Below are 26,277 nucleotides of genomic sequence, written 5' to 3'. Positions count from 1 at the left end.
AGGAATCATTTTATTTTTTTAATACTTTGTCATTCCCTCTTTCACCTGTCCTATCCCCCATTCCTGCTTTCAGGTTTTAGGATCCTAAAACTGGCAATTCTGGCCAATAAAGATGAGCCATCCTTACCTGGCCTTGTGCTCTTGAGGTTCAGGAGAGGTGCCTCAAGGGTCCGCAAGGGTGTCCACGCCCCTTCTAGGAGTGTGAGCACTTCAGTGCTCTTGGAATACACTGAAGACTTATCCATGGGTCTCCAGCTGTTAAGGGTAGCCTCAAACATGACCTACTTATTCCACCAGAGCTTCTGTGAGCCACAGAACTCCCAATAGGTTATTCTAAACAAGCCAAATTGTACCCTTCAGAATATCATGCACGAAGCTTGTTCACTGTTCTGGTCCGCCCACCTGCTGCCACAGCACTAGGTCCTCTCCTCCCATTTTCAGTTTCCAGTTTCCAGACCCTCCCCATTGTGATCACCTCCCTTCAGCCATTTGTTACTTCTGCTAGGTGTAGCTCAGAGACTTCCATCTCATGGTAGGCACAGTCACATATGGTATTTCATTTTGTCAGTGATCATCTGTGTTGGCGAGAACAGCACCAGTCTTCTGCCTGGGGCCCCGAGGGACTGTGATGTGATACCCTTTGAGGCCATGGGCCCTCCTCTCTCAGGCATTTCCCATGGAGCTAGCCTGTGCTGAACTTAGCAGCTGAGATATCCATGTTGTTTTGACACAAAATGATTGGTCTTTTCCTGCACGTTTGCTTTCTCAAACTCAGTGTGGGACTTTACACTGATCTTTGCTCAGTATTATCTGTCTGCCTCCTGATGTAATTTTGAATCCTTATTCTTTCATTTACTATATCCCTTCTCTGTTCACCTCTTTGATAAGCCTCAGTTCCTGAGAATCAAGACTTTAGTGAAAATATGGGACAGGATGGGGACGAAGACAGAGAAATCCATAGTCCGTGCCCCTTCCTTAAGTTGTCTGCAGTTCCCACACCCACCTCCTGGGCCTCACAGACACCAGGTGCCTGGTTTAAATTCACACTCACCATATTTCTTTATGTGGCGATGGCTGGGCCATATCAGTGAACAGAGTATCGAAACCAGGTAAGCAGCCCTCTTTTCCCCCTTCCCTGTTTCTTCCCTTCTGGCCTCCTTTCTACTCTGGTGTCCAGAACACTGAAGCTATGATTGCTTCCCTTCTTGTGTTTTCTGAACTGAGAATGGTTTTGTTATAGCACTAATGATAATGGTTAGCACTAATGATAATGCTAAAATATTGCCATGTTTTATCTGAAAGTGAGTATGGCAGCTCAGAGAATGACTTGCCCACAGTCAGAGTAGAAGTCAACGCCAAAGCCAGGGTAGAGCCTGGTGCTGTGTCCCCATTAGAGCTCAGTGGAGCAGGGTGGTGGTTGGAAGGAGTGGGATTATTTGGCATCCCTGAACTAGGAAGGAACTAGGAAGGAAAAAGAATCAAGCTACAACACTAAGAAATAGTCTGGGGATGACTGCAGAACTCCTGACCTCCTCTCTCTAATCCCCCTGAAGGCTCTGCAATGGACAGACAGGACAGTTGTGATAGTTCTAGGCCGGAATTTTCTTAAGAGAAAACTAGATCATTTTTTTAAAGTCCTGTTTAACAATTCCAAAAAATCTCTGAATCTAAACCAAGCTCTGTCCCCCTCACTCCCCTTTCCAACCCAACTAGAGAATGTGGGTGGATTGAGAAAGAACAGAAAGGAAAGATCAAAACTGTGACAACCCTCTGACAACATTTTAACTTGAAAATTGCCTCTGTGTAGGCAGATGTAAATCAGGAGCACATTTACTCAGCTGCTGCTGCTTCTTATCTCCTGCTGAACACCTTGAAGATTCGGGCCCTGGAGCTGACCGCTGGCCTTTAAAAGGCAAACTCAAATTCAACCACCTGATTGCCTAGTTGAATGAAACTTCTTCCTCCTCTGAACCCCCACTGCTTATGTCCCACTCCTGGCCCTCACCTCTGGCTGCCCTGACCGGCTGCATCTAGCTTAGTTTCCTAAATTGGTTGTTGGCTCCCTGTGCACCCCTGCCCACCTCCTCCAAGGTTTAGCATTCATTAGTAGGGGCTCATTAAGTCATGAGAGTGGAACAGAGTCAGGAGATGGAGCTCAAGTTCTAGCCTGCTCTGTCCTAACCCAGCCTTCTTTGAGAAGTTAGCTGGTCATTAGGTGCTAGTCTGATGGCTAATTCTGCAAAATCATACATACACACATGGACACTTCCGTTAGGCAAGGCAAAGAATTATGGGTGGTTCCATGCGCAGCCTTTTCCACTGACAGGAAAGAAATCCCTCTGTCAGAGAACACTGGCTGTCTCACCTGTCACCTGCCCAGCCTCATGCTGACAATACTCTCAGCCTGGCCTCTCTCAGCATCCAGCCCTTCTCTAAGCCTGACTAGTGGGAGGGCAGAGGGGCTTGTGGGAAAGCTCTGCTGACCTGCTCTTTCTCTCTGGCAAAATAAGGAGCCAGGGCAGAGCATCTAGAAAGGTGCCTCCTGCACCTAGGCTTTAGGTTCTGTGTGTCCATTCCTCTTCTTTGAGGTTGTCTGAATCCTCTGACATTCTCCTGCCCCCTCCTGGCTCTGCAGCCTGACAGGGGCTGTCCCAACAGTGACAGTCACGGCTAATGATGAGTGACAGCTGCAGTGAGGGGTGCCTAGGGACAGAGGAGTGGTTGGTGTATGTGGGGGGAGAGGTGACAGTCTGATACTCTTATAGAGCACTGTCTGCTTTTCAGAGTAAGTAAAGACCTGAGAGGGAATAGCTTGTCTCACAGCAGACCTCAGTTGCCACCAACACCTATATAACCTCTCCTATCTGAGATGGGTATTGCCAGTCTTGGGCAGCACTTGAGCCCAGCACAGTATCTTGGCGGTTGCCCATTAGAGCACCCATGGCAGGTGTTATATGGCGCAACAGGATAGGAGCTGCACTCTAGGCACAGAATGCCATGTTGCTCCTTTAGCCCCAAGTATGGGGACAGATTGCCCAGAACCATTCCCTCTCCCAGGGCACTTGGCTTCTGAGAGCCACTGGTCCCTGTTTTCCCACCACAGTGGAAAAGAAGGCCATGGTCCCAGCTCTGGGATGCCAAGTCTCAGGCAAATAGATCCAGAGGGCATCATCACTCATTTCCTTTACTCTCCAGGTTGTCTCTCATCCCTGCGGTGCTGTGGTTTGTCACCAGAGCTTGCCCCTTGTCAGCACGCCTGGAACTGAGGCTCTACCTCACTTCCCAAGTGGATCTCTGGATCCCAGAGCATTTTGTGTGAGGTCTCCTAGAGGAAAGGATTTTAATCCAAATGGGGAGAGCCACAGAGGAAGGGTTTCAAGTGGAGGAGGGAAAGGGGAAGCTGTCAGAGGGCCTGTCGCTCATGAGGGCCAGTGATGATGAACCAGAGCCCAGCCCGAACCAAACTTCTGCCCACAGGCCTCCCTGGAGACTCTGGCTATTGCTGCAATGGAGAGGGGCTTGGGCCATCACCAGGATAGGTTCTGTGATGGGACCCTTGTGCTCAGGACAGGTTTGAGTGAAGCATGGCCACTCCTAGCCCTTTGGGAAGAGCATGGAAAGGGCAGAAGGACCCTTGGACAGAGCTATAGGGCTTAGAACAGCCCTCATAGTACTCCTGGCAGCCTGGCCCGGGGCAGACATGTGTCTACACTCCACAGGGCTGGGCCAGGTTTCATGTCAGCCTTACGCTGCTGCTGTGGGTGCCTACTTCTGTTGAAGTAGGCTTTACCCATGTGTATGTCTGTGTGTACACACGTGTATTCTCTTATGGTCCGGGAGTGACACATGCATCTGTTTATGTCTATGCATGTGCTCTTCTCCTCTAGGCATGACTCAGTGGGAGCCTGCATGGGGTGGTATGGATACCGGGCCCTGTGAGGATCTGAGGAAGTTGAATTGTCTGGGCTCCAGAACCAGGCTACAGGCTGTCCCTAAGAGCACTTGTGGATCAGTAGTACCTGGGAACCTTTCCTGAGCCCCTGGTTCTGTCCCTCCCTAGCCCCATAGCCTATACTTGTGTAGTCAGCACCCAAAGCTCAGTTCCTAAGGAGCCTCAGTAAAGACAGGAGAGACAATATTTTTCCTTCTCTACTGTTGTGGTTCTCTTTCTGGCTTCTTCCCACCAACTGGTCATGAAGACCAATAGCATCCAATGCTCTTGGCCTCCTTAGGCACAACCCAGGCACTGTTCCACCCTCAGCCCATAGTTAGCAAGGCTGTGTAGGAAAGAGGAGGAAGCTGGAGTGAACAGGGATGGGCTTGTGCATTTATTTCGTGCTTCTTAGCCCTGGTTGTCCATAAGAACCCCTGGGGTACTGCCTAGATCCACTCATCATCTCTGGGGCAAGGGGTTAGGCTTTGTGCTTTTCAATGTACCCTAAGAGTCTCTTCTGTGCAGCCAGTCTAGAGGACTCTGATTGATGTAACAGTAAAATATAGCTAAAGCAAATGTGTGTTGGCTTAGAAATACTCACATATGCATCCGTGTAGTAAAAGTATAAAGATTTGCAGTGAAATCAAATGAAATCCTAGGAAAGTGGTTGTTTCCAGGTACAGGAAGCAGGGTAATATTATGGGGAGGGGTTAGATGTTTTCACTGTATTTGTAATGGTTCATTTCTTGACCAGAGTGGTAAGGGCCTAGTATTATTTCATATTCTTTGGTTTGATTGAAAGAGTTCATCATGAGAGCATGACTTTTGTAGTTAGACCTGGGTTGTGTGTGTGTGTGTTTAAGAGTAATGCATCTTAAAAAAAAAAAAAAAAGATTTTATTTATTTATTCATGAGAGACACACAGAGAGAGGCAGAGACATAGGCAGAGGGAGAAGCAGACTCCACGCAAGGAGCCTGACGTGGGACTCGATCCCAGGACACCGGGATCACATCCTGAGCTGAAGGCAGATGTTCAACCACTGAGCCACCCAGGGGTCCCCAGACCTGTGTTTTAAATTTATTTTTGTCACTTACTAGCTATGTGACCTGGGACAACTACTTAACCTCTCTGTTCAAAAGAGATTGTTTAGTCATCTGTAAAATGGGGCTCCCAGGGCTCTGTGAGGATTACCTGTGAAGTTCAAACGCCCCTTCCCCCTCCCTGCCCGAGTATACCTATGAGACTTGAGACCAGATTGGCCCTCAGGCTGCGACAGGTTGCTAACTTCCCCCTAGGCTTCAAACTTGTCCAACATGGAAAGATGACATGGCCCCAGAGACAGGCTTCAGAGTAGGAAACACCCATTCCTTATAGGTTTCTTTGTTGGTTGGGAGCAGGAGTTGGGATAGCTTTCCCAACAAGAGGGGAAGGGAAAGGCAGTTGAATCCTCACCTATATCTCTTTCCAGATCTCTCTGTGCCCTCTTATTAGCTAAGGGGTGGAGCAGGGCGTGGGGAAAGTAGGGCACTCCTCTCAGGGGGCTTTAGGAAGCAATGAGGAAGGGAGGAGCCACGCCCCACACTGCAGGAATGGCTAGGTCTGGGGGGGTCATGGCCTCTGGAGGGAGAGCAGCTGGGAAGAGCCCATCTTCCCACAACCCCCTCTCACAGGAACACAGGTCTGGGGGCTGCTCATGGACATTTGGATTCTGGTGCATCCTGGGCAGCCTTTTCCCTCAGAAGATGGGAACCTGTGGAGGCACCCCCGGTCAGGCAGGGTGTGTCTGTCTATATGCACAGATGCAGACACTTTTTCACACATGTAATACACACCCATATCTATGTTGCCAGGCCTGGCTATGGAATACGGAAAGGAATTCAGACACCGTTCTCACTGGACAAACTTAAAACACAACATGGCTCATTTTTATTTTATCTCAGAAAAAAACATTCCCTTCGGAAGGAAAGGCAGTTAGAAAGGGCCTCTGACCGGGCAGCTCTGAGCTACCCAGGCACACCGCATGGTGAGCCAGTCCCGATCTCCTCCCCTGAGCCCACAGTCTGGCAGCAAATCCATTACAGCTCCCTGTCCTTGAGCCCAGCTTTGTGACCCCAAGAGATGGCCCTGGGACTGATGGTGTAAGAAGTGCGTGGCAGTTCATGGTAGCCAGACAGGGCTGTCTGGGACTCCCTGGGCTGACTCCTGGAGCTAGGTTAGCAGCAGGACTGACAACAGACCTGGCAACCAGGGAAGGAAAATAATTAAAAAAAAAAAAAAAAAAGGCATTCTTCACGTTTAACATTTTCTCCTGGAAAAAAAAAAGAGAAAAAAGAAAGAAAGAAATGAAAAACGCCACCTCTGGGCATAGCAGCTCCTGAATCCTTGAAAAGTCTGGGGAGGGTGTTGTCTGTGTGTGGTAGGGGGCCTGTTGGAGCCACCCCCACAGCCTCAGGGCCAGTTAGCCTGCCCTGCCACATCAGGATGGTACTTCTAGATGCTTCCAGAGTGGGGGACCAGGCCCTGCCCAGCCAAGATGCTCTGTGCTGTGGCCCTGACCTGATGCTGGGCCTTCTGATGTGAAACGTCCACTTTCTTGGACTCCAAACCCTTCCTGCTAGGCCACATGCTGCTCCAGCCAGGGCTCCCTCCTCTCAGTCCAAAGTGGGAACTGGCCACGAGAAGGGTCTCCAGGCACATTCATTCTTTTCCCAATGTGACTGGTTCTATCCACCAAAGAGAAAGATTTCCTTCCTGTAGGAAGAGGCAAACTGAGTGGATCATCAGGACACTCCTGCTCCATCCTGGGCCAGGGGACCTTCAAGGCCAGGGGACTCTGGGCATGCTCCCTTGAGCTCATGGCTGAGGAGCTCCACATCTGGGAGGCCCATGTCGCCATGGGACTCAGGGGCAATCCCTCCACTCACCAGCCCCAGGGTGTAGCCATTGGGCCGCCGCTCAGGATGGGGGGCGCTGCCATTGGCCCACACCCCAGGAGGATGGCCATTGAGGCGGAGGCTGATCTGCTCTCCATCACTGCCATGAGCTGCCAAGGCGCGGGCACTGGTGCCACCTGCTTTGAAGGGCTCCCGCCGCCTCAGGACGTGGCTGCGAATGATCTTGCGGAAGGTCTGGCGAAACTCACGGATGCGGTAGGCATAGATGAAGGGATTCACAACAGAATTGGTGTGGGAGAGGACGATGGTCAGGTACATGAGCCAGAGTGGGGCATGGCTACACTCTGGGCAAAAGAAGGTAAAGCAGTTGATGATATGCAGGGGCAGCCAGCAGAGGGCGAAGAGCCCCACAATGATGGCCAGTGACTTGGCAGCGTGGACCTCCTTCTGCAGCGTGGACCGAGCCCGCTCCCCAGGCAGAGGCTGGCTCTCCATCTGCTTCAGCTGTCGCCGAGCTGCTAGGAAGATCCGCAAGTAGACACCCAGCATGAGCAGCAGCGGCACCAGGACAAAAGCAAAGAAGTTGTAGTACACCATGTAGTTCATGGGCACCACATCCTCAAAGAGACAGGCCACCTGGCCCTCCCCGCAGCCCTGTGAGTAGTTTCTGCCCTCCTTTGGCTGACTGCAGTTGTTCCAGCCCAGCATGGGAGTCAAGCCAATGGCAAACGACAGCACCCAGCAGACCGCAATGATGCCCTTGGCCCTTGTGCCAGTCACCAAGCCATTGTACCTGGGGAAAGGAGACCAGCATCAAAGGTCTGAAAAATCAAGGCTAGGAGGGGCCAAGAGTCAGAAACCCAGAGAAACACCCCAGCCCCCATTCCCTGGCTATAAGGTCTTGGACCGGTCACTTCCTGCCTCCGAGCCTCAGTATCCTCCTCTGTTCAGTGGAGGTCCAAGCCCTGCCTTTTCCCATAGGAGATAACAGGAGAGCAGGCCCCCTGGAAAGGGAACCGCTGCATAGACATTCAGATGATTACTGAATAGTATTACAAATAGTCCTAGGACTCAATTAATTCAGTTTGAGGGAATTTATAAGTGAGAGTACTTATCACCTTCATGTTGGTCTCAGTTGATGCTAGAAAATTTCTCCTTAGCGTGGGAATGGGTCAGGAATGACTCAATGGCTGGGGGCAGAACCAGCCAGACCAGACTTGAAGACGATTGATGTCTCTTCCCACTTGACTTAGGGTCTCCAGAAGCCCCCAAGGAGAGGTAGAGGTTGGGAACCAAATACCCTCTCTCCCTTCCAAATTCACTCACAGTCCTCTGGAGAGACATGAGATCAGTATGTCTTAACATTTATATAGTAGTCTTAACATTCAAGAGGAAAGAACTGCATGAGGGACTGAGGTCCGGAGAGAAAAAGTAATCTGCCTGAAATCACTCAGGACTCTAGAGAGCCAGACTTATTCCCAGACTCAGAGTGTGACCAGATCTGCCAACCAGGAAGTGGACCCAGGCCCACAGAAAAGGCGGCATAGACTTTATTAAAAGAATGGGCAGTCTGGGGCACCTGGGTGGCTCAGTCAGTTGGGCACCTGACTCTTGATTTTGTCTCAGGTCACAATCTCAGGGTTGTGAAACCGAGCCCTGCTTAAGATTCGCCCTCTCCCTCTGCCCCTACCCCGTATCTCCCCCACGCGTGCATGCACACACTCTCTCTCTCTCAAAAAAAGAGAAAGAGAATAGGCAATCAAAAAATCATCTTCCTGATTGAAGAAGGTGACCTTGGTCATCTCTGAGGGATGACCATCTGCTTAATGGTTTTGATTCGGGCAACACCAGACTGCCCTCCCCTTTACCTGGTAAACCCTACCCATCCTTCACGTTCAGGCTGGGTATCTTTCCCTGAGAAGTTCCCTACCCAAGTGCACCTAATCCCTACTCCATCTGGGACCCTCAGGTCAGGGGCCCCTTGAGGGCAGGGCTTTTCTACATCCATCTCTGCATTGCCAGCATTGAGAAAAGGACATACAGTGGATGCCTTTTATTTAATTCCAGAATCAGAAGCATCCACAGAAACTATCTAGTGCATGGGTGGCAAACATGGGCCTACAGGTAAGAAATGTGTGAGGCAGGCTGGCAGGACACGTACTATGTGTATAAGAGATGGCTGATGCCGCTCAGCCCCCAGGATGGGGGGGCGCTACCATTGGCCCACACCCCAGGAGTATGGCCGCTGAGGTGGAGGCTGATCTGCTCTCCATCACCGCCATGAGCTGCCGAGGCACGGGCACTGGTGCCACCTGCCTTGAAGGGCTTCCGTCGCCTCAGGACGTGGCTGAGAATGATCTTGAGGAGTTCCCTACCCAAGTGGCTGGGTGAGCTTCAGTGCTGCCAGGCCTCAGAAGGGGCTGGGGAGCTGATTTTCTCAGTGAAACTGTCCATGGTTTACATTTGTCCATAAATTCAAATTAAGAAAAAAAAAAAAAATCTGGTGGCCTCTGACCTCTTAATTAATCCAACCAACTCATTTTATAGATGGGAAAACTGAAGCCTAAGGAGAGGAACAGACTTGTGGTGGACAGTTCAGGAGCCCGGAGCACCCTGGGCCAGGGTAAGTGTGTCAATTCTGAATCTATGTCAGTTTTGAATCCAAAGAGTAACTGGGAAGGGCCACTCCCAGGAGCCCTCAACCCCATTTAGCAGAGCCTTGGATGCTGCAAAGGGGCTTGGACTTGCTCATTTCCACCAAGCCACAGAGAGCCTACGCTGCCCTGTTTCCTATTCTGGAGCCTCAAACACAAAGTCTCAGGCTTCCCCTGACCCCACACTTAATATTTACAGAGCACTTGCTGTGTGCCAGGCACTTTTTTTAGTACCCTACAAATTATAATTTATATAATCTCATTGAATAGGAGACTATTTTAATGCTGGTGTTTTTCCTGAGAAAAGCGTATCCCTCCGAGTTCCAGCGCTGCTGTGTTCCTGTTTGGTCATGTGCTGTCACTCTGCATCTCTGAGCCTTAGTTTCCTCATTTGTAAAATGGGACAAAGAATCCAGGGCCTGTGAGCGCTGTCCCATGAGGGCATAATGTAAAATCGGTGGGTAGAGATTACAGGGAGGTGGGTTGTTAGTGACGTTAAGCAAGAACTTCTCAGCTCAGCTGTTCACATAAGAAATGGGCTGTTTCGGGCAAAGTGAGCTTCCTGTCATTTGAGGCAACCAAGCAGAAGCAAACAGTTGCAGGGATGCTGTAGAGGATCCTGGAAGCCACCTGTTTTGGAGATTTTCAAATTGTCCACCAGCAGCCGACCGTCTTGCCTGCATTCCCAGGAAATCACAGAAGTAAGTTGGTGAGGAAGGGAGGCAGCTTGTAATATTCACTGAATGAATGAGCTGGTGGGGACAGCAGGGCCCAGCCCAAAGGCTTCTAGGACAGTTTGAAAATCCCTGGTCTGTCCAACTGTCTGCTTTTACAGACCAGGAAGCCCATGAGGGAAGGTGTGGCACTGCATTTTATTTATTTATTTTTTTTAATTAATTAATTATTTATTTATTTATGATAGTCACAGAGAGAGAGAGAGAGAGAGAGAGAGAGAGAGAGGCAGAGACATAGGCAGAGGGAGAAGCAGGCTCCATGCACCGGGAGCCCGTTGTGGGATTCGATCCCGGGTCTCCAGGATCGCGCCCTGGGCCAAAGGCAGGCGCTAAACCGCTGGGCCACCCAGGGATCCCCGGCACTGCATTTTAAAACAAAAGCCCCCTGTGGGGACAGAAACAAACACATTAATAGCACTTGGCTAAGCGTGCAAAGAATATCTCTTGAGAGGATTCCCAACACTGACTTCCAGGAAGAGAACTGAAGGTAGGGCAGGGGACAGAATGGGCAGTTTTTCACTATATACCCTGTTGTTCTTTTTTTTATGTTTTAGTACGTGCAGGTAATACTTTATTTTAGAACCCTCCCACACACACAGATACACATCAAACAGATTAATTTTGTTATTCAGAAGAAAAGTCCTTAGGCTGAGAGCCCTGGACCCAGGCCCCCAGGGAACTGGAACAGCATTAGGGCCCAAATAGAACAACAGCCAAGCCACAGCCTGGCCGAGGGGCATCCCCTGGGCTGCGTCTATGACTGATGGTAGTCACATTTTGGCCTCCTGGGCCCCAGACATAGAGTGTCTAGTGGAAGCGGTGCCAAAGGCATCCAGCACAACACTCTGGCATTCGGGGCACCCTAGAGGCATCACAGGGAGCGGGTGCCAGAGCACTGCTCACCGCATTTGGAGGTACCTCTGCCTCCCTACATCTCCTAGCTCACAGGCTGTCCCTTCCTGGGGTCTCCCCATTACCCATGTTGGGGGCTCACTCTGTGATCCAGGAATACCACCCACAACTCCACGTGAGGCTTCATGTGCATTTTCCCTACGCTGAGAGAAGGTGGAGCTTTCCTAAATTGTGCGAAGGAGTCAGTGATCTAAGAACTGAAGAAGAGTCACTGGCCCAGGGGTGAAACCCAAACTCTCTCCTGGGCACAGGCAGGCCTGAGCCAGCCTCACACCCTCCCTGACCTCCTGGTCTTCTGTCTCACCTCTCCCGGGCCCAGGGCCCACATGTTCATTCCTTACTTGGGGCCTTTGTCCAGGCTTGGCCCACTCCTATAACTCCTGCCCCTATGCATACCAATCCTGCAAGATTCATCCAGCATCACCTCCTCCAGGGAGCCCTCTCTTAGGAGCCAGGATACTTGTTTTTTTCCCCATGGGGTGATTCACCACATATACCTTGGGTCTTTGCACTAAGTGCTGCTCCATATGCAGCCTGTTTCCCAAGGAGAGCAAGTGCTTACCAGGGTCTAATGTGAGAGGCAGGAGACAAGGGGCACAAAAGTCTCCTAGGATAAGAGAGTCCCTCACCCTAGGCTGTCTGTTCTTTGGGGATGTTGAGGGTTCCCATCTCTGCCTCTGGCCAGGCTGCTTCTCACTGGCTTCCTGATTAAGCCCTGCCATAGTCCACCAGAGTCCCTGCACTTGGGAAGGAGCATAGATTTTTCTGAAACTGAATTCTTTAAAGAAAGAAAGAGAGAGGGGCACCTGGATGGCTCAGTTGGTTAAGTGTCTGCCTTCAGCTCAGGTCATGATCTTGGGGTCCTGGGATCCAGCCCCACTTTGGGCTCCCCTCAGCAGGGAGTCTGCTTGTCCCTCTCTCTCCGCCCCTCCCTTGGATTGTGCTCTCTCGACCTCTCATTCAAATAAATAAATAAATATTAAAAGAGAAAGAGAAAGGAAGAAAAGAAAGCAAGGAAAGGAAAAGAAGGGAGGGAGGGAGGAAAAGAAGGAAAAAAAGAGAAATGAAGGGTGAGTGATACAGGCCTGGGGTTAGACATTGAGGTGAGCAGTCAGGGGATGGACACCTCAGAGCAGCCAAATGCACCTACTGAGTGGAGTAGAAGACACTATGCAGAGGAGGGGAGATTTCTAGCTGGCAGGGGACAGGGGGAGAGGCAGGAGCAAGCAGCCTGAATCAGGCAGTGGCCCCAGAGCTGCCAGGGTTCTCATTTGTCTTCACTTCATCCCCCTTTGCACCTCGCTCTCCCCAGGGCAGGGCCCTTGAGAAATAAGAAAAGTAGAGGGACGCAAGGGAGCCTGGAACTTCGTGAAGGGCCATGGAGTCCCCCGACTCAGTAGACACTTTTCTTTCTCTGGCTCTGGCCTCCCCATGAGTAACACAAGGGTCATAACATCCGCCCTGGCCACAATGCCAGGCAGTGAGGATCAAAGGAGAAACTACACTAACATCCTCTGGCAACTGTGAAGTGCTCTGCCTGAGGGGGAGGATAAGCAGCAGCAGCATCGCCATCCCCAACAAACCCCAGATCCAAGAGATCTAGACTGACCCTCCAAGGCTTTATCAAGCTTTAATCAAACAGCCAGGGTCTGGGTGGAACTAGGTCCTCCTCTGGAAGATGGTGGGAACCGGAGATACAGATGGGGTGGGGGCAGGTCCAGGCTCCATCAGGGACCCAGCTCTGAAACTCCAGCAGCTCATAAAAGAGCTGAATCCCCCCACCTGCTCCATCCCACCAACCCTCCCTTCTCAGGGCCCCATCACTCCCATTTGCTGGCTGGACCCTCACAACACCTTTGTGAGCTCAGAAGGACAGAGAAGCCTGTTTCCTTCTATAGATATGGAAGTGGGCCCAGAGAGGGACAGCTGACTTTATGGTCACACAACATGTCCCATACTCCTACATCAGGAATCATTCTCTTGACTCTCAGAACACAGAGAAATAAGAAAAAGAAGTCAAGACCCTTTCATTTGAGCCCTGATCTCTCCCTAGAATGCTGTTGCCCTTTGAAAAAGGGAAGGAAGTGAAAGTGACATCTCTGCTTCCCCACTGAGCATTCCTACCAGGGCTGGTCCAGGCCCAGTTGATGCTCAACCTGGCCCTAACGTAGACACCAATTCTCTGCTCTCTGTCTATCTGGGACCCTGTGTTCTGAGCTGTCCTTCAATGAGCCTGGACTCCGGACTCTGCTCTGCACTATTTGGCCAGTCATCTATTGAGGCTGGCCAGTCGCCTCTTGGACAAGAGTCCTAAGCTCTCCTGAGACTTGAGCATCCTGTAGGGCCACACAGGGCCCGAGCTCCCTCCTTCATTTGAGCAGCATGAGGAGGGTACCTGCTTCCCATTTAGAGCTCAGGTGACAGGAGTGGCCACCTGGTGCAGGTCAGGGAGATCAGGGCCGCCCTGTGACCCCGTTCCCCAAAGGCTAGTTGCAGTGGGTGACAGGCCACATTTCTTCACAGGCCCAGTCCCAACTGTACTGCCAACTTGTGTGGCCCTGAGGGCTGGCTCCCTTCTCAGAGCCTCATTTTTCCATCCAGAAGATGAGAGGAAATGACCTCTAAGGGCTTCCTTGCATTTGACATTCTAAAGTTCCATTCCTCCTTGAACCCGCTCTTCTTCTCAGCTGGGGTGCACTCGGCCAGCAAGAGGCTGCTGAGGCCTGCTGCATAGGTAGGCGCTGCACCTGTTTGGGAGAATTCACCACACGGCCAGGTACCCTGGTCCTCTGAGACCTCCCTCAGGGTCTGCAGCCACCCAGGCTGTGGAACCCAGCTCCCAGATGGAGGGTCGAGGGGGTGGGGCAGGAGGTTTCCCTGCCACACACACTCTGGGGGAGGGAGGTAACTTCCTAGCTTCCATCTGCCCTGGCCCTGTAGGTGGCGGCCACATTAAATGAACTCAGCCTCAGGGAAAGTCTTCATTTACACAATCCAGGGCTGAAATCACTTCACAAAAGATTCACCGTAAAAACCCCTTCCACTAGCTGAGCACACAGGCTCTCTCCAAGATCATGAGTACTGGCTGACCTGAGGAGCACAAAATTTGCATATTGGTTCAAGTGACTCACTGTGGCATTTGGCCAAGTCACTTCCCCTCTCTGGGTCATTTTTTTTTTTTTTAATGTGCAAACTGTGCAGCTGGCTCAGAGGAGCTGGAGGTGGGCAGGCGCGCGGGCTTCTAGCCTGAGGGCCTGTGGTTTCCCTTGGTGCCCTGCCCCACCCTGGCATCGTGCTGTGTGAGAAAATGACCCAGATGCACCGCCCAGACCTGGGCCACACACATCTGCCAACAGCCAAAGCAGCAGCCTCCACCACACAGAAGACCGAGGAGGGCTGGGGTGCCTTGTGCCCACAGGGATCGACTGGAGTGGCATGGTTGCTGGCCGTGTACTGAGTCCCGGGCAGCCCCAGACTGAGCCCCAGGGCCCCGTCCTCAGCTCAACACCCAGACATCCAAGACCAAATCCTGTCCCCAGATTCACCCTGACCCTGGCTGGGCACAGGCAGCCTTTTCAGAGATGCGAGCCCCAGCATGAGGCGTGCCGGGAAAAGAAACGGGCAACCCACCACCCCCACTGCCCAGCTCACCGGAGTGGGATGCGGATGGCGATGTAGCGGTCAATGGCGATGGCCAGGAGGCTGAAGATGGAGCTCTGAGTGAGGACCAGGACAAAGCAGGCAAAGAAGAGGCAGTTGTGGCAGGCAGCACAGAACCCTGTGCTGATGGTGATGGCGAAGGGGATCGCGAGGACTCCCACGGCAATGTCGGCTGCCGCCAGTGACACCACGAAGTAGTTGGTGACGTTCTGCAGGTTGCTGTTCAGCCACACAGCCCAGCACACCAGCACATTGCCCAGGATGGCCAGCACAGCGATGGCCAGCTCCACCGTGATGTACACCCAGGAGCCCATGGTGGACATGGCTGCAGACGGGCAGGGTCAGCAAGGACACGGGCCGGGCCAGCTCACGGTCCATAGCTGCAGTGCCGCTGGCCCTGCCCAGGCCCCTGAGCCCCTTCTTCACAGGAGCCAAGAGCGCCCCTGCCTGTGACGGGGGCTCCCCAAGGGCGTTTTCACTGCCAAGTCTGAGTCTCCAGAAACTGGGCCCTCCTCAGGGGCTCTCGCAGCATCTTGGCTCAGCTCGGCTTCATAGTCCCCGAGGCACCTGCCAAGGGAGAAGCCTTGTGAGGAGCTGGACCGCAGGCAGAGGGAGCAAAGTCGAAGATCCCAGGGGCAGCTCTCAGGGCCGGTCACCAAGGCCCGCCCTGCAGGCCAGGCATCAGCCAGAGAACAACCCTTGGTGCCCCAGCCCTCCCGCCGTGGACACAGCTTCAGCCCTTGTGTTTTCTAGGAGACACAGGAATCTTTTAAATTTAAGTCGCTTGTGTCACCCCCCATGCTCAGCTTCCTAAGTCTTTGGTGGCTGCCCTGCCACTCTCCTGGGCCCCTGAGCTTACTGCTACCCCCAGGTTCCTTCCAGTAAGGCCCCCTCACTGCTCGGCTCTCCCCGGCCCACCTACCTTCTCTCTTGACCAACCTCAGTCCTCTCCATCCCCCAAGAGCTCTCCCTGGGAACTGCCAGTACCTACCTAAGCTGCTAGGTTAAGGAGAGGCCCAGAGACCCCTAGAGTTCTGCTCTGGAAGGACTGGGGTGGCCCGTCTGGTGCTGTCTCCCACTGCCGGCAGGTAAGCCCTCGTGCCCTAGCCGGTGATGCTGCACCGAGTGGAGGAACAGGCACAAAGGGAGCCCGCTCCTCAGCAGCCCCTGCCAGCTGATTGCACGTCTGGGCAGGGGAGTGGCCTCACCTCCCCCCCTCCCCTCCCTCCTCCTGCACCCGCCCCCCAACCTGTTCCTCTGCCTGGCTGATGACGGGACAGACAAGTTCAGTGTGGTGCTGGAGAGACAGCAGGGTGCTCAGCCAGGGCTTGCTGGGCAACTGCGGGCAAGGATGCAGTGTTATTTTCTAGGCCTGTTTCTTCATTGATACCATGGGGAGGCTGGACCCCAGATAGCTTTGGGGACCACTGTAGCTCACTCACAATTCCATGAGCAGGAAATAAACAGATCTAAAGGGCTCTCCCAGAGTCCAGGCATCATAGAATTGTAAGGAATTACACTTGCAGGAGCGCAAGCAGAAGTTGAGGTCTTGATCTCCCCCAGTCCAAACCCCCAGGGTTCCATCTCCCCCTACCAGCTTGGGGGCCTCCCCACTGCCTCTGCTCCCACCTCATCATACACGTGCTGCATCATGGTGTCCCCTCATGCCAAATCCACCTCCTCTTCCAGTCCTGGGCCCTCACGGGGCCCCAGATACACATGGGCAGCAGCTGCTGCCTGCATGGGGACAAGAGGCCCAAAACTGCCTTTCAGCTGCCCAGACGTGGGCTCAGGAGACTGTGTCCTCCTTCCCTCCTCCAGGACACAACAGATAGAGCTGGTGCCCTTGGGAGAAGGTGAACTCATGGTCCCTTGTCATGTTCCAAGGGCCAGGCTCCTGCACCCATGCAAGAGGAGACGGGGGCTGCAAGGGAGGAGCACCACGTTTCCTTCTAACTCCAGTGTGCCTCCGGAGGCTGGAACTGTACCTGAGGGCTATTCCCTGTGCCCACCGGGAGGCTCACACGGAGCACCCAACACCACGGAACAGGACAGAGAAGAGGCGGCAAAGTCCCTGAGAAATGGAGAGTTCTTGCAGCCTGCAGCAGATCCAATGGGCTTCTCCCAGGCCTGGCAGGGGCCCACCACCAAGGGACCATGAATGAATCCCAAGCCCCTCCATATGCAGGGTACTTGCCAACCAGCTGCACACAAAGCCTGTCACTGGCAGAGAAGGACCAGACCAAGTCTCCTGCTATTTTCCCTGGCCATAGAGTGTCCCTGGCCTACAGCCTAAAGCAGCAGTCACCAGGCACCCCTCAAACGCAGAAGCTGTGTGTCCAGGGTCTAGTTTTTATTCTGCAGAAGGGAAGTGACAGGTCCAAGACTGCCTGCCTTGGGGCCTACCTAGGGGCCTCCCAGGCCCAGCAGTAGCAGTGGCAGCCACTGTCCAGGGGGGTAAGGCCAGGTCCAGTAAGCCTCTGGAATCCCACCTCCCCCTCTCAGTGGGCCGTCTGCCCTCCTAGCCTCTTCACCATCACCTGCCACCCTTCTTACCCAGACTTTAGCCTCTCCAGGGAAATCTGCATTGAGAGGCGCCACAGCCTCTGCCAATCAGATCAGCCGAGGCTAAAAGCCTGACTTGGTCCCAGACCATTGTCCAGATTCAGAGGGCTCTTCCTGGGGAGAGATGAGATGGGACCACCAGTGTGGTCCACTTGACCCAAATACACATCACATTTCTGTGGAGCTAAGGCCGGGCTGCCCTACCTGCCCAGAGCCCTGATGAGGTCAGGCTGACTCTGTGAGCCGGGAAGCCTGGAGTGGAAGGGCTTTCAAGGGCCCTCAGCCAGCCGTCTGTCTGGTAAGGCTCTCCTGGCAGCCCCGGGTACCTGCCTGCGTACCCCTAGTCCTCGGGCCGCCCTACCGTGGCGCTATGGGCTCCCATGGTGAACAGCACCTGGTACCAACATTCTTCCTGACTGAACTAAAGCCACCTTGCTGTACACCATGCCTGGGGTGCCTTCCCAATCTCCCCGGATACAGTGGATCCTCCTGGTCACAGATCCTCCTGCCCCAAGGAGCTAATGCCGCTGACAGCTGGGTCCTAAAAGGCTGCCTCTGCACACTGGCTCCCCATCTGCTCTTCCTACAGCATATGTGTGGACATTTCCAGCTGCTGCCAGTATATCTTGGGGTGAGGCTGGCCTGGTCCCACAGGCAACCTGGGCATCTGTCAAACCAGAGTGCCAGCCCCAAGCAGAGAACATCAGTTCAGCCCAAGGCACCAGGTGACAGGGCAGGAAGAAGACTCAACAGCCTCCTACTGGAGCTGCTGCGTGGTAAGGTTGGGAGCTTCTCAGCCATAGGTGGACAAATCCACCCAGGAGGTGGGGGCACCCTAACTTGTGGCCTTTGCCAGACTTCCATGGTAGAAATGCTCCCAGTATGGCCAGTTTCAAGCTACTAATGTGTCACTAACAAGAAATGGGAATTAGCACACAAAGCTCAAGAGAGTTTGTTGACACTGGGCTCTGGCCACTGCGGAGCCACCAGGCCCTGTGCTCTCCCTAGATGCCAGGACTCTACTCCAGACCCTCTCAGCTTGTGCAGCCTGCCTGGGAGTTCACGATATATGAGGCCATGGTAACAGTGGGGTCATCTGTGTTCCCGTTGTCTCCTTGAGCCCCATTTTACAGATGAGGAAGCTAACTCCTAAAGAGGTTAACGACCTCTCCCAGCCTTGACCTCTCCCAGCCTTACCGAGACCATGAAAGGGTGGAATAGAGCTGAGGGAAATGCCCATGGAAAACACAGCAGCAGGAAGATTTCCTGGGGCCTCCTGGCCCCTCTCTGCTTCCCTCCCTTCAGAGGCCTCCTAGAGCGACAGGAAGGTCTGGAGGCCCAAGGGGAGGGGGCCAGGGGCGGAGCCAGGATCTGGCAATTTCCTATCCCTCTCTGTTGGCCCTATCTAATTAATTCTTGAGTCATCTGTTGCTAGCCAGGAAAGGAAATTAAATGTTAATAATGTAATATTTCCCTCTGATTATCCCTTGTTGGGGACAGGGCAGAGGGCAGAAGCTGTCCCATACAAACTAGAGACACGTGCTGGGGAACGTGCTCAATGAGCCTTGAAAGGACAACCCTGCAGGATTCCCTGCAGTCGATTCAAAACGGCTGCTTCTTCTGGCCTTCCTCCTCACCCCCACCGACCTGGCCACCTTAATTGAAACTCCATTTAATCAAAACCCACATATTTTCTGGCCCACTTGTGGCTCCTTGTAAGTCACACTAGAGAGGCTTTCTGTACACATGCCCAGATGGTGGCTGTACCCCCCAGAGCCTGCTGGATGGAGGGGCCTGCTTGCTTCCAGGCAGGACCCTGTACCTCTGCTCCTGGGTGCCGCTCAGGGCAACATACCAGGCCCAGTGTAGGGACTCGGACCTGGCATAACCATGCTCAGCCCATTCCTGGGCTCCAGGATCCTGGCCTGAGCCTCTTCCATTCCTCCCTCATAGCAGATGTTACACAAATACCTACTCTGTGCCACATGCTGCTGAGCCTGGCCCCAGAAGAGTCCTGAGCCTACAGCAGGGGACCTTGAAGGAGGACTTGCCCCAGGAGACTGCTGAGAGCCAGCTGCTACCCTGCTGTGCCGGTCACTCCCCATGTCCAGGGCCGCAGTTCCCACTTAAGATGACCCTGCAAACCACAATTTCAAAGCACAAGAGAAAAACTCAAGCTAAGAAAGATCAGCAACAGCACCCAAAATATGCAGATTCGTTCATTTCGGAAGAGAGGAAGGTAATAATCTAATAATGCTTTTCAAAGACATTTAGGATCTTTAAAGAGATGAAAAAAGGAACCACGTCCACAAGCAAGAATGAGAACTTATCACTCGACTGGCAGAAATGAAACTAGAACAGGTGAACGTGAACAAGAAATAATATAAAACCCCCAAAATGAAAAATAAAGAGACTGAGAGAACACAATCCACATGATGCGCTTCAGGCGTGCACACAATTGGAGACAACTGGGCGTTTGAGGGATTATCAGCACTGAGGAATTAGCACAGCAGCTTCACAAAGACACAAAGTCCATGAGGAGATCCAGCTGAGAGAAGGTAGATGGCGAAGTACCGACACGGGGTCCCAGGAGCGCAGTCAGCGTGGAGAGGGCAACAAGCAAAGAAGCAACAGCCGGACAGGCAGCTGGGCTCCTGCTCTCAACCACAAGCCCTCCACTGGCTCTGCCATGACTGCTCTTTGGGGTGGCCCAGGCCTGGGCATGAGCCTCCCAGAACCCCAGGGCCTGGGGACCCACAAAGCCCCTCTCTAAAGCCACCAACTGGAGTGGGGCAAGCGTCTTCCAGTGGTGCCTGCAGGTGAGTAAGCACAAAGCACTGGTGCCTCTTCCCTCCCTCCTCTCCCTGCAGGACAACTTCGGGAACCTGGGGCAGGCTGGGCCCTAAGTGCCAGGCAGGCACCCAGTGGTCCCCTCCCCCCCACCTCTCCGGAGGCTGCTGCTCTCAGCCCGGGCAGGAGGTGGGCAGGAAGTGGCAGAGAGCTACTGCTCCCTGAACTGAATCTGGCCCCTAGCACAGCCTCCCCATCAGCTCCTGGGCCATAGGGCCTGCCCCAGCTCCTTTTTCCCCGTGGGCGGCTGGAGTCCCTCTCTCATCACCATGCATCCAGGCCAGACACCGGGAGAGTCTGCATCCTCCCAGCCTGAGGATTCACCCCCTCACGGCCACCTCATCTGACAGCCCCCCTTCTAGAGGTCACCCCATACACCAGGGGCTGGGTGCCTATCTGTGGTAGAAGGAGCTCAGGGGGCTCCCAGTCCTGCTCCATCCCATACTCTCTGAGATCCTGAGCAGGTCTTCACCCTTGTACCGAGGCTCCTGTGAGATGGCACCCTGGGACAGGCTTGGTACGCACGCTTCCCTCAAAAGAGCCCTCTGATGGTGGGATGACAGGCACTATGATGCCTGAAGGGAACATGGGGGCGGGGCCGCGGGTCCTAGATGGCCCTGGTGGGGTCCTGGCCGAGCGCTGGCCTGTTGGAGGGCAGGAGCTCCTTGGAGGGTGGCCCCACTGAGGATGGGAGAGAGGCTGACCCACACCTGGGGCCCCTGGGGTGAAGGCGTGATGACGCAGCCCTGGAGGCTGAAGGGAGAGGGCGAAGCCTCGGCCAGCACGGGCAGCACGGCCTGTGGCCGGACCAGATGCCACACGGCTCCGCCACTGCTCCCCGTTGCACCCCGCGGCCCCTGTACCTGGTTCACGGTTTGCAAAGGCCGCGAGGGCGGGAGGTGGAGCCAGGCAGAGACCACCAGCCCCCACAGCAGGAGAGGCCCCAGGCTGGTGCTGCCCACCCTCGCTGGCACAGGAAGGCAGCCCTTCCTCCAGGGCAGAGCTGGGGGGGCAGCAAAGCGGGGGCCACAGAAAGACACGCCAGCCCCTGCCCAGCAGCTTCTGAGACCGGCCGGCCGTCCTGCAGAAGAGGGTCTGGGCGCAAGGCAATCTGGATGGTTTCCCAGAGGGGGGCCCTTGGGGCGGGCCTGGGAGGACAGGGAAAGCGAGAGGGACGCAGGGAGGGACTCCGGGCGGACACTGCAGCCCGCGTGAGGCTCAGACCCCGGAGAAGGCCGAGGGGCCCCGGAGAAGGCCGAGGGGCCCCGGAGAGCTGGAGCCCTGTCTCCCCCTCCTGCAGACTTTCCCCGTCTCCAGCACAGTCTGGGGGACCCCATGCCGCAGGGGCCCTTCTATGATTCTGCAGGCAGGGGCGGGGGATCTCTGCCACTACTGTACCCCCTAGAGTCCCCAGGCCCCGGGGGGCCTCCGCCTGCCCCGAAGCGCCCTCCGCACTTCCCTTCCCCACCTGGCACAGTGCGGACCTCCAGGTACTGCCCTCAGGCTCTGCACCCCAACTACTGCATCCAAACCCCGGGGAACGAAGTCACCCCTCACTTCTGTGGCTGTGATGCTTCCCCCGGCACAGACCCCTTCCCCCGGGGGTGGGACTCGTTCCTTTGGCCGGCTCAGCACCTGACTGCAGCGGTGTCCTCCGCGGCCCCTGACAACTTCATGCTGTGGCCGTCCCTCTGCGCACCTTCCCTAGCTCCCCTCTGCGCATCTTGGTGCTCAGTTTGAGCGGCGACAGACGAGACAAAGGCCACAAGATGGTCGGGCTGGCAGTCCCAGCTCGCGGGGTGATGGAGCTCAGGAGTGAGACAGGCGAGATGTAGCCCGGGGTGCTGCCCTGAAGCCAAGCGCTTGCTGCCAAGCCGGCTCCAGTCCCCATGCTCCTCTGGCCGCAGGGATCCCCTGCAGTGTCCCCCCATGCCACCAGGACCGCAGCTTCCCTGGGGTCCCCCCCCTCCCCCCCGCTCAAGCACGGAGGCCAACCTGTCCTCTGCTCCGACCTGCCCCTCTCGTGCCCACCTCTCGTGGACTCGGCGTCACAGCCCAGCACTGCCACTCCATCATGCTTGTGGCACGAGACCGCGAGCGCGCCGAGGCCGCAAGACCAGAACCCAGGTTTGGGCTCCGAAATCTGCTGTCACTGGGTTGCCCTTGAGGTCAGCCATTGCCCCCCGGGGCTGTGGGCTCCTAGGGGGCAGGAGCCCTGTGTGGGAGGCCTGCACCTCCCGGACCATCCTGAGGGCTGAGGGGCCCAAGGCCTTCCGGGGCCGCCGCCGTCTCTGGGCTGCGCTCAGCTTCGCTGGGGTTATGAACGGAGACGCGGGCCTAGCGCGGAGCCCGGTGTGCGCTGAGGGCCCTGGACGGCGGGGAGGGCCGGGGAGACCCTGAAGGGCGAGGACGGAGCAGGAAGGTGCTGACACCACTACCTGCAGACAAGCCTCGGCAAGGAGCCGGGTCGCCGACCCGCTGGCGCACAGGGCGGAGCCCCCCAGCCAGGCCACGGCCTCGGAAGCGGCCAGCGCGGGACTGAAGAGGGGGCCCCTGACCCCGCAACGGCCTCCTCGGCCCACCGCACGGCGGGGACCAGCGGGGCGGCCCCGGTGGGGCGGGGGCGTGTTCTGGAGGGTGCCGGGGCGGCAGCGCAGGCAGCCCGAGGCGGGGGCGGGGGCGGGGGCAAGCTCGGGCTGGGCCGGGCCCGTGGAGGAGGGAGCGCGGCCGACGGGGCGGCCCGACGCGGGGGGGCACGTCCAGGCCCAGGCTCTGGCCTCTCCTCCGTCCCCCGCTCCCCTCGGCCTCCGCCTCGCCGCCCCTTCCTCCCGCCCCTTCCTCCCGTTCTACCGCCCGGAAAATTAAAGTCTAAGGCGGCGCAGCGGTGCGGGGAAGGCAGGGACCTGGGCTCCGCCGGCCGCGGCGCCTCCCTGAGCCTCCGGGATGGAGCCCAAGTCCCTCGAGGGCCGCCACCTTTCCCGCCATTCCTACCTCGGCTCGGGGCGGCCCCGCGGACAGACGGCCCGGGCCAGGGGCGGGCACCCCCCGCCCCGCGCCCCCAAGTCCGGGTCCGGCCGTTGACGCCCCCCTCGCCGCGCCCCAGCTCCGGGACGGGGATGCCGAGCCCCGCCGCTGCCCCGGAAGGCCGCCCGCGCCCGCCCCCCCGCCCCCGCGCCCCCGGGCCCCCCGCGCCCCCGCCCCACCTGCCGCTGCCCGCCCTCGCCCGGGTCCGACCCGCCGCGCCGGGCGCGTCCGGAAGGTTGGCCGCGCCCAGGGGCCGGCCCGGGGCGCCCAGACGGCCCGACGGGTGTCCCCCGCGCCACCTGCGGGTCCCGCCGCCCGGGCCGTCGGGCTCTCGCGCCGCCCGCCCTCCCGCCGGCCCCGCGCACCTTCCGGTCCCGGCTGGGCGGACCCCGGCCCGGCTGAGGCCGCGGCGCCCGGCCCGAGTCGCCCCTGCGCGCGCCGCTCCGTCCCCGCGCGGGGTGCAGCTCGGACCCCGGCCCGGAGGCGGGAAGACAGGGGCGGCCCGGGGGGCGCCCGGGGGGGCCGAGCCTCCCGTCCCCCGCGGCCCGCAGCCTCGACGGCGCCCGCCGCCCGCCCGCCCCCCGGATCCCGGCCCCGAGACCCCGGCTGACCTGCGGCTCGCGCGCCGGCTCCCGCTGTCTCCGCCGCGGCTCGGGCTCGGCTCCGGCCGCCTCGTTCACGGGCGCCCCCTGCAGGCGGCCTCCGGGCCCTCTGTCCCCGCCCCGCCCCGCCGAGCGGGGAAACCGAGGCCCGAGCGCGCGCGGGAGGGGAGGCGGGCGGGACGTCGCGGCGGCCCTGCCCGGCCCGGCGAGGCCACCTGCTGCGCCGCCCCGCGCGCCGACGGCCGCCGCCTCGTCCCGCCGCCCCGCCCCGCCCCGCCCCCGCCCCCGCCGCGCTGCCTTTCCTGCGGGGACCGGGCTGCCTGCCGCCCTGCTGCCCCCGGGCTCTGCTCCTTCCCCTGCCGCCGCCGCCCAGCTGGGGTGCTGCCTGCGTGTCATCCCCGTGACCCCCTGTCATCTGGCAGGTGCCCGGGCCTGCTGCTCCTCGAGTCTCCGGCCCCCGGTCCTGAACTCAAGCGCAGCCTCCTTCCCTGGCCTTTCCAGGCTTTCGGCCGGAGGCCCCCCTCCAGGGGGTGGGGGTGTACCCCAGCTCCGGGATGCCTCCAGGGGCCTGACCCCAAGTTCCGGGGACCCCCCCTGACTGCCCGGCCCAGGCTCTGTGCTCCCCATCTCCAAGCCTCCGGAGCCCAGGTGGGACCTGCCCCCACCGCTTCCCTGAGCAAAGTGAGAAGGAGCCGCCTTCTGCGCCACCCGCGGACCCGGAGTCTCAGACCCTTTGGCTGGGGATCCACCTCCCGTGCCCCCTGCACCACGTTTTGGAGACGCCACGTTGGGAGCAACCTCCGAGTGGCCCCGTCCAGCCATGGAAGGGCACCGCCTTCTAGCCTCGCAGCAGCGCAGGCCGGGGAGCCCCGCTCCGGGCGCCGCAGGAGGAAGCGCCGCGGCCAGCCAGGGCCGCCCGGTGGCCAAGGGCTCGTGGGAGCCCCGTGGGGCGGGAGGGGGCTTGTGCAGGCCGCGGGCGGGGGGTGGGGCGGCCACCCAGGGGCAGCAGCAGCCGCGGCCGCCGACGACCCACCACTGGCCGGTTGGGCCTGCGTTGCCGGCAGCCTCCAGCCCTTTCCTGAGCCCGGGCTCCCGCCCCCTGGTCCCCACGCTCCCTAATCCACGGTGTTCGGCGGGGCGCGGGGCGCGGCGGGGTGGGGTGGGAGGGCTCAGGACAGCTCCGCTGTTGCTGAGGCGCAGAGGAGATTTCTCAGATTGGGAAGAATCCGGAGGCCTTTCCCGTCTGCAGCCTGGCCCTGCCCGCCGTGGCCCCTCGTGCCGGCCTAGGCCTCTGTAGCCCTCCTGTGAGGGGTAATGGGGGACCAAAGCGAGGAGCTCCCCCCGAGGCCGGACCCTGCCCCGGGACTGCCCACGGCCGCGGGTGCTGTGGCTTTCCCTCTGCCCCAGGCCCTCATTGCCTCACAGCGAGCCGGGCCGTGTGGTTTCTGCCCTGCCGCCCCCTGAGCCGAGTCTGACTGTGAGGTGCCGGCTGGGGGCGCCCTTGGCTTGCCCCCTTGCTTCTGCGCCAGCTTGTGGGATCAGCTACTCCTGGAGTGGAGACCAAAGCCTCCTGCCCACATCTGTTGGGCCGATGATCCTTCAAGTCCTCACTCATCAAATATGCCAGCAAACAGCTGTCTTGAGTCACTGGGGGCCTAGAAGGGACTGTGGGGTTTCATGGGGCAAGTGGGCAGGGAGGGTGGTGGCTGCGCTTGCCCCTCCAGCCCCCAGCGTGGGCCCCGTGAGTCTCTGCCTGCCCTTCAGTCGGGGCCCAGCTCCCCGCCCACCCAGTGCTCCCCACACGTGACCTGGCCCTGCATGCACCTGTCTGCAACCACACGGGCCCCACGCCCAGGGAATGAAGGTTCCTGTTTCCAGCTGGTCCTTAGGGCCAGAGCGCTGGAGCCCTGAGTTCGCTCCTGGGGGCCACTTGCCAGCCCCCAACTCCTCGGCGTTACATGTGTCCTCAGGCCAGAGGTGGCTGAGCAGGCGGTGATTCCACTCCGGAGCCAGCTCCCGGGGCCCCGCGGCCCCGCCCACGTCCCAGCGCTACCAGGTCCCCAGCCCTGGCTTCCCCAGCCAGAGGCAGAGGGAGCTGCTCCAATGGTCTTGTGTCATCTGTCCTGTGCCTCTGTCCAGGTCCCCAGTGAAGCCATTGCCTAGACAGCACACACACCCAGGAGCGTCCGGTTCAGCAATGACAGGAAACGCCTCGGGGGAGGGCCCGGCACAAACCCTGCTCCCCGCCCCGCAGACGTGTCGTGGTTGACCCACATCTCCCGGCCTTCCCACACCGGGGCCCCTCCAGCACCCTGTCGGCCTTGTTGCACCCCCTCCGGGGTCGTGCCCTCCTCAGCCTGGAGAACAGCTCAGGTGTCTCGGCCACAGGGGAGGCCCCTGGGCAGGCCCGAGGGAGCCCCGAGGGCGGGGCGCAGCCTGCCGGTCCC

General features: G+C 57.5%; 1 protein-coding gene across 5 annotated transcripts; it reads right to left on the bottom strand.

Moving 5' to 3' along the window:
* Positions 1–5,838: 5,838 nt before the first annotated feature.
* ADORA2A (adenosine A2a receptor) lies at positions 5,839–26,024 on the bottom strand. Of its 5 annotated transcripts, XM_072803417.1 has the most exons (4): positions 23,840–23,933; positions 14,781–15,356; positions 6,860–7,622; positions 5,839–6,686 (listed from the first exon to the last, which is right to left on the bottom strand). In XM_072803417.1, exons 2-4 carry the CDS (start codon positions 15,110–15,112, stop codon positions 6,633–6,635), a joined length of 1,149 nt encoding a protein of 382 aa, XP_072659518.1. In that variant the 5' UTR covers positions 15,113–15,356; positions 23,840–23,933; the 3' UTR covers positions 5,839–6,632. The 5 variants fall into 5 exon arrangements, with proteins under 5 accessions (XP_072659518.1, XP_072659516.1, XP_072659514.1 ...); XM_072803415.1 differs by lacking the exon at positions 23,840–23,933 and adding an exon at positions 25,655–26,024 and having other exon boundaries at positions 5,839–7,622; XM_072803413.1 differs by having other exon boundaries at positions 5,839–7,622.
* Between the last annotated feature and the right edge of the window lie 253 nt (positions 26,025–26,277).

The sequence above is a fragment of the Canis lupus genome, chromosome 27 (genome assembly GCF_048164855.1).
Source record: "Canis lupus baileyi chromosome 27, mCanLup2.hap1, whole genome shotgun sequence".
In the NCBI taxonomy this organism is placed as follows: Eukaryota; Metazoa; Chordata; class Mammalia; order Carnivora; family Canidae; genus Canis; species Canis lupus.
The sequence above is the reverse complement of the archived record's forward strand: the minus strand, read 5'-3'. Positions and strand labels throughout refer to the sequence as shown.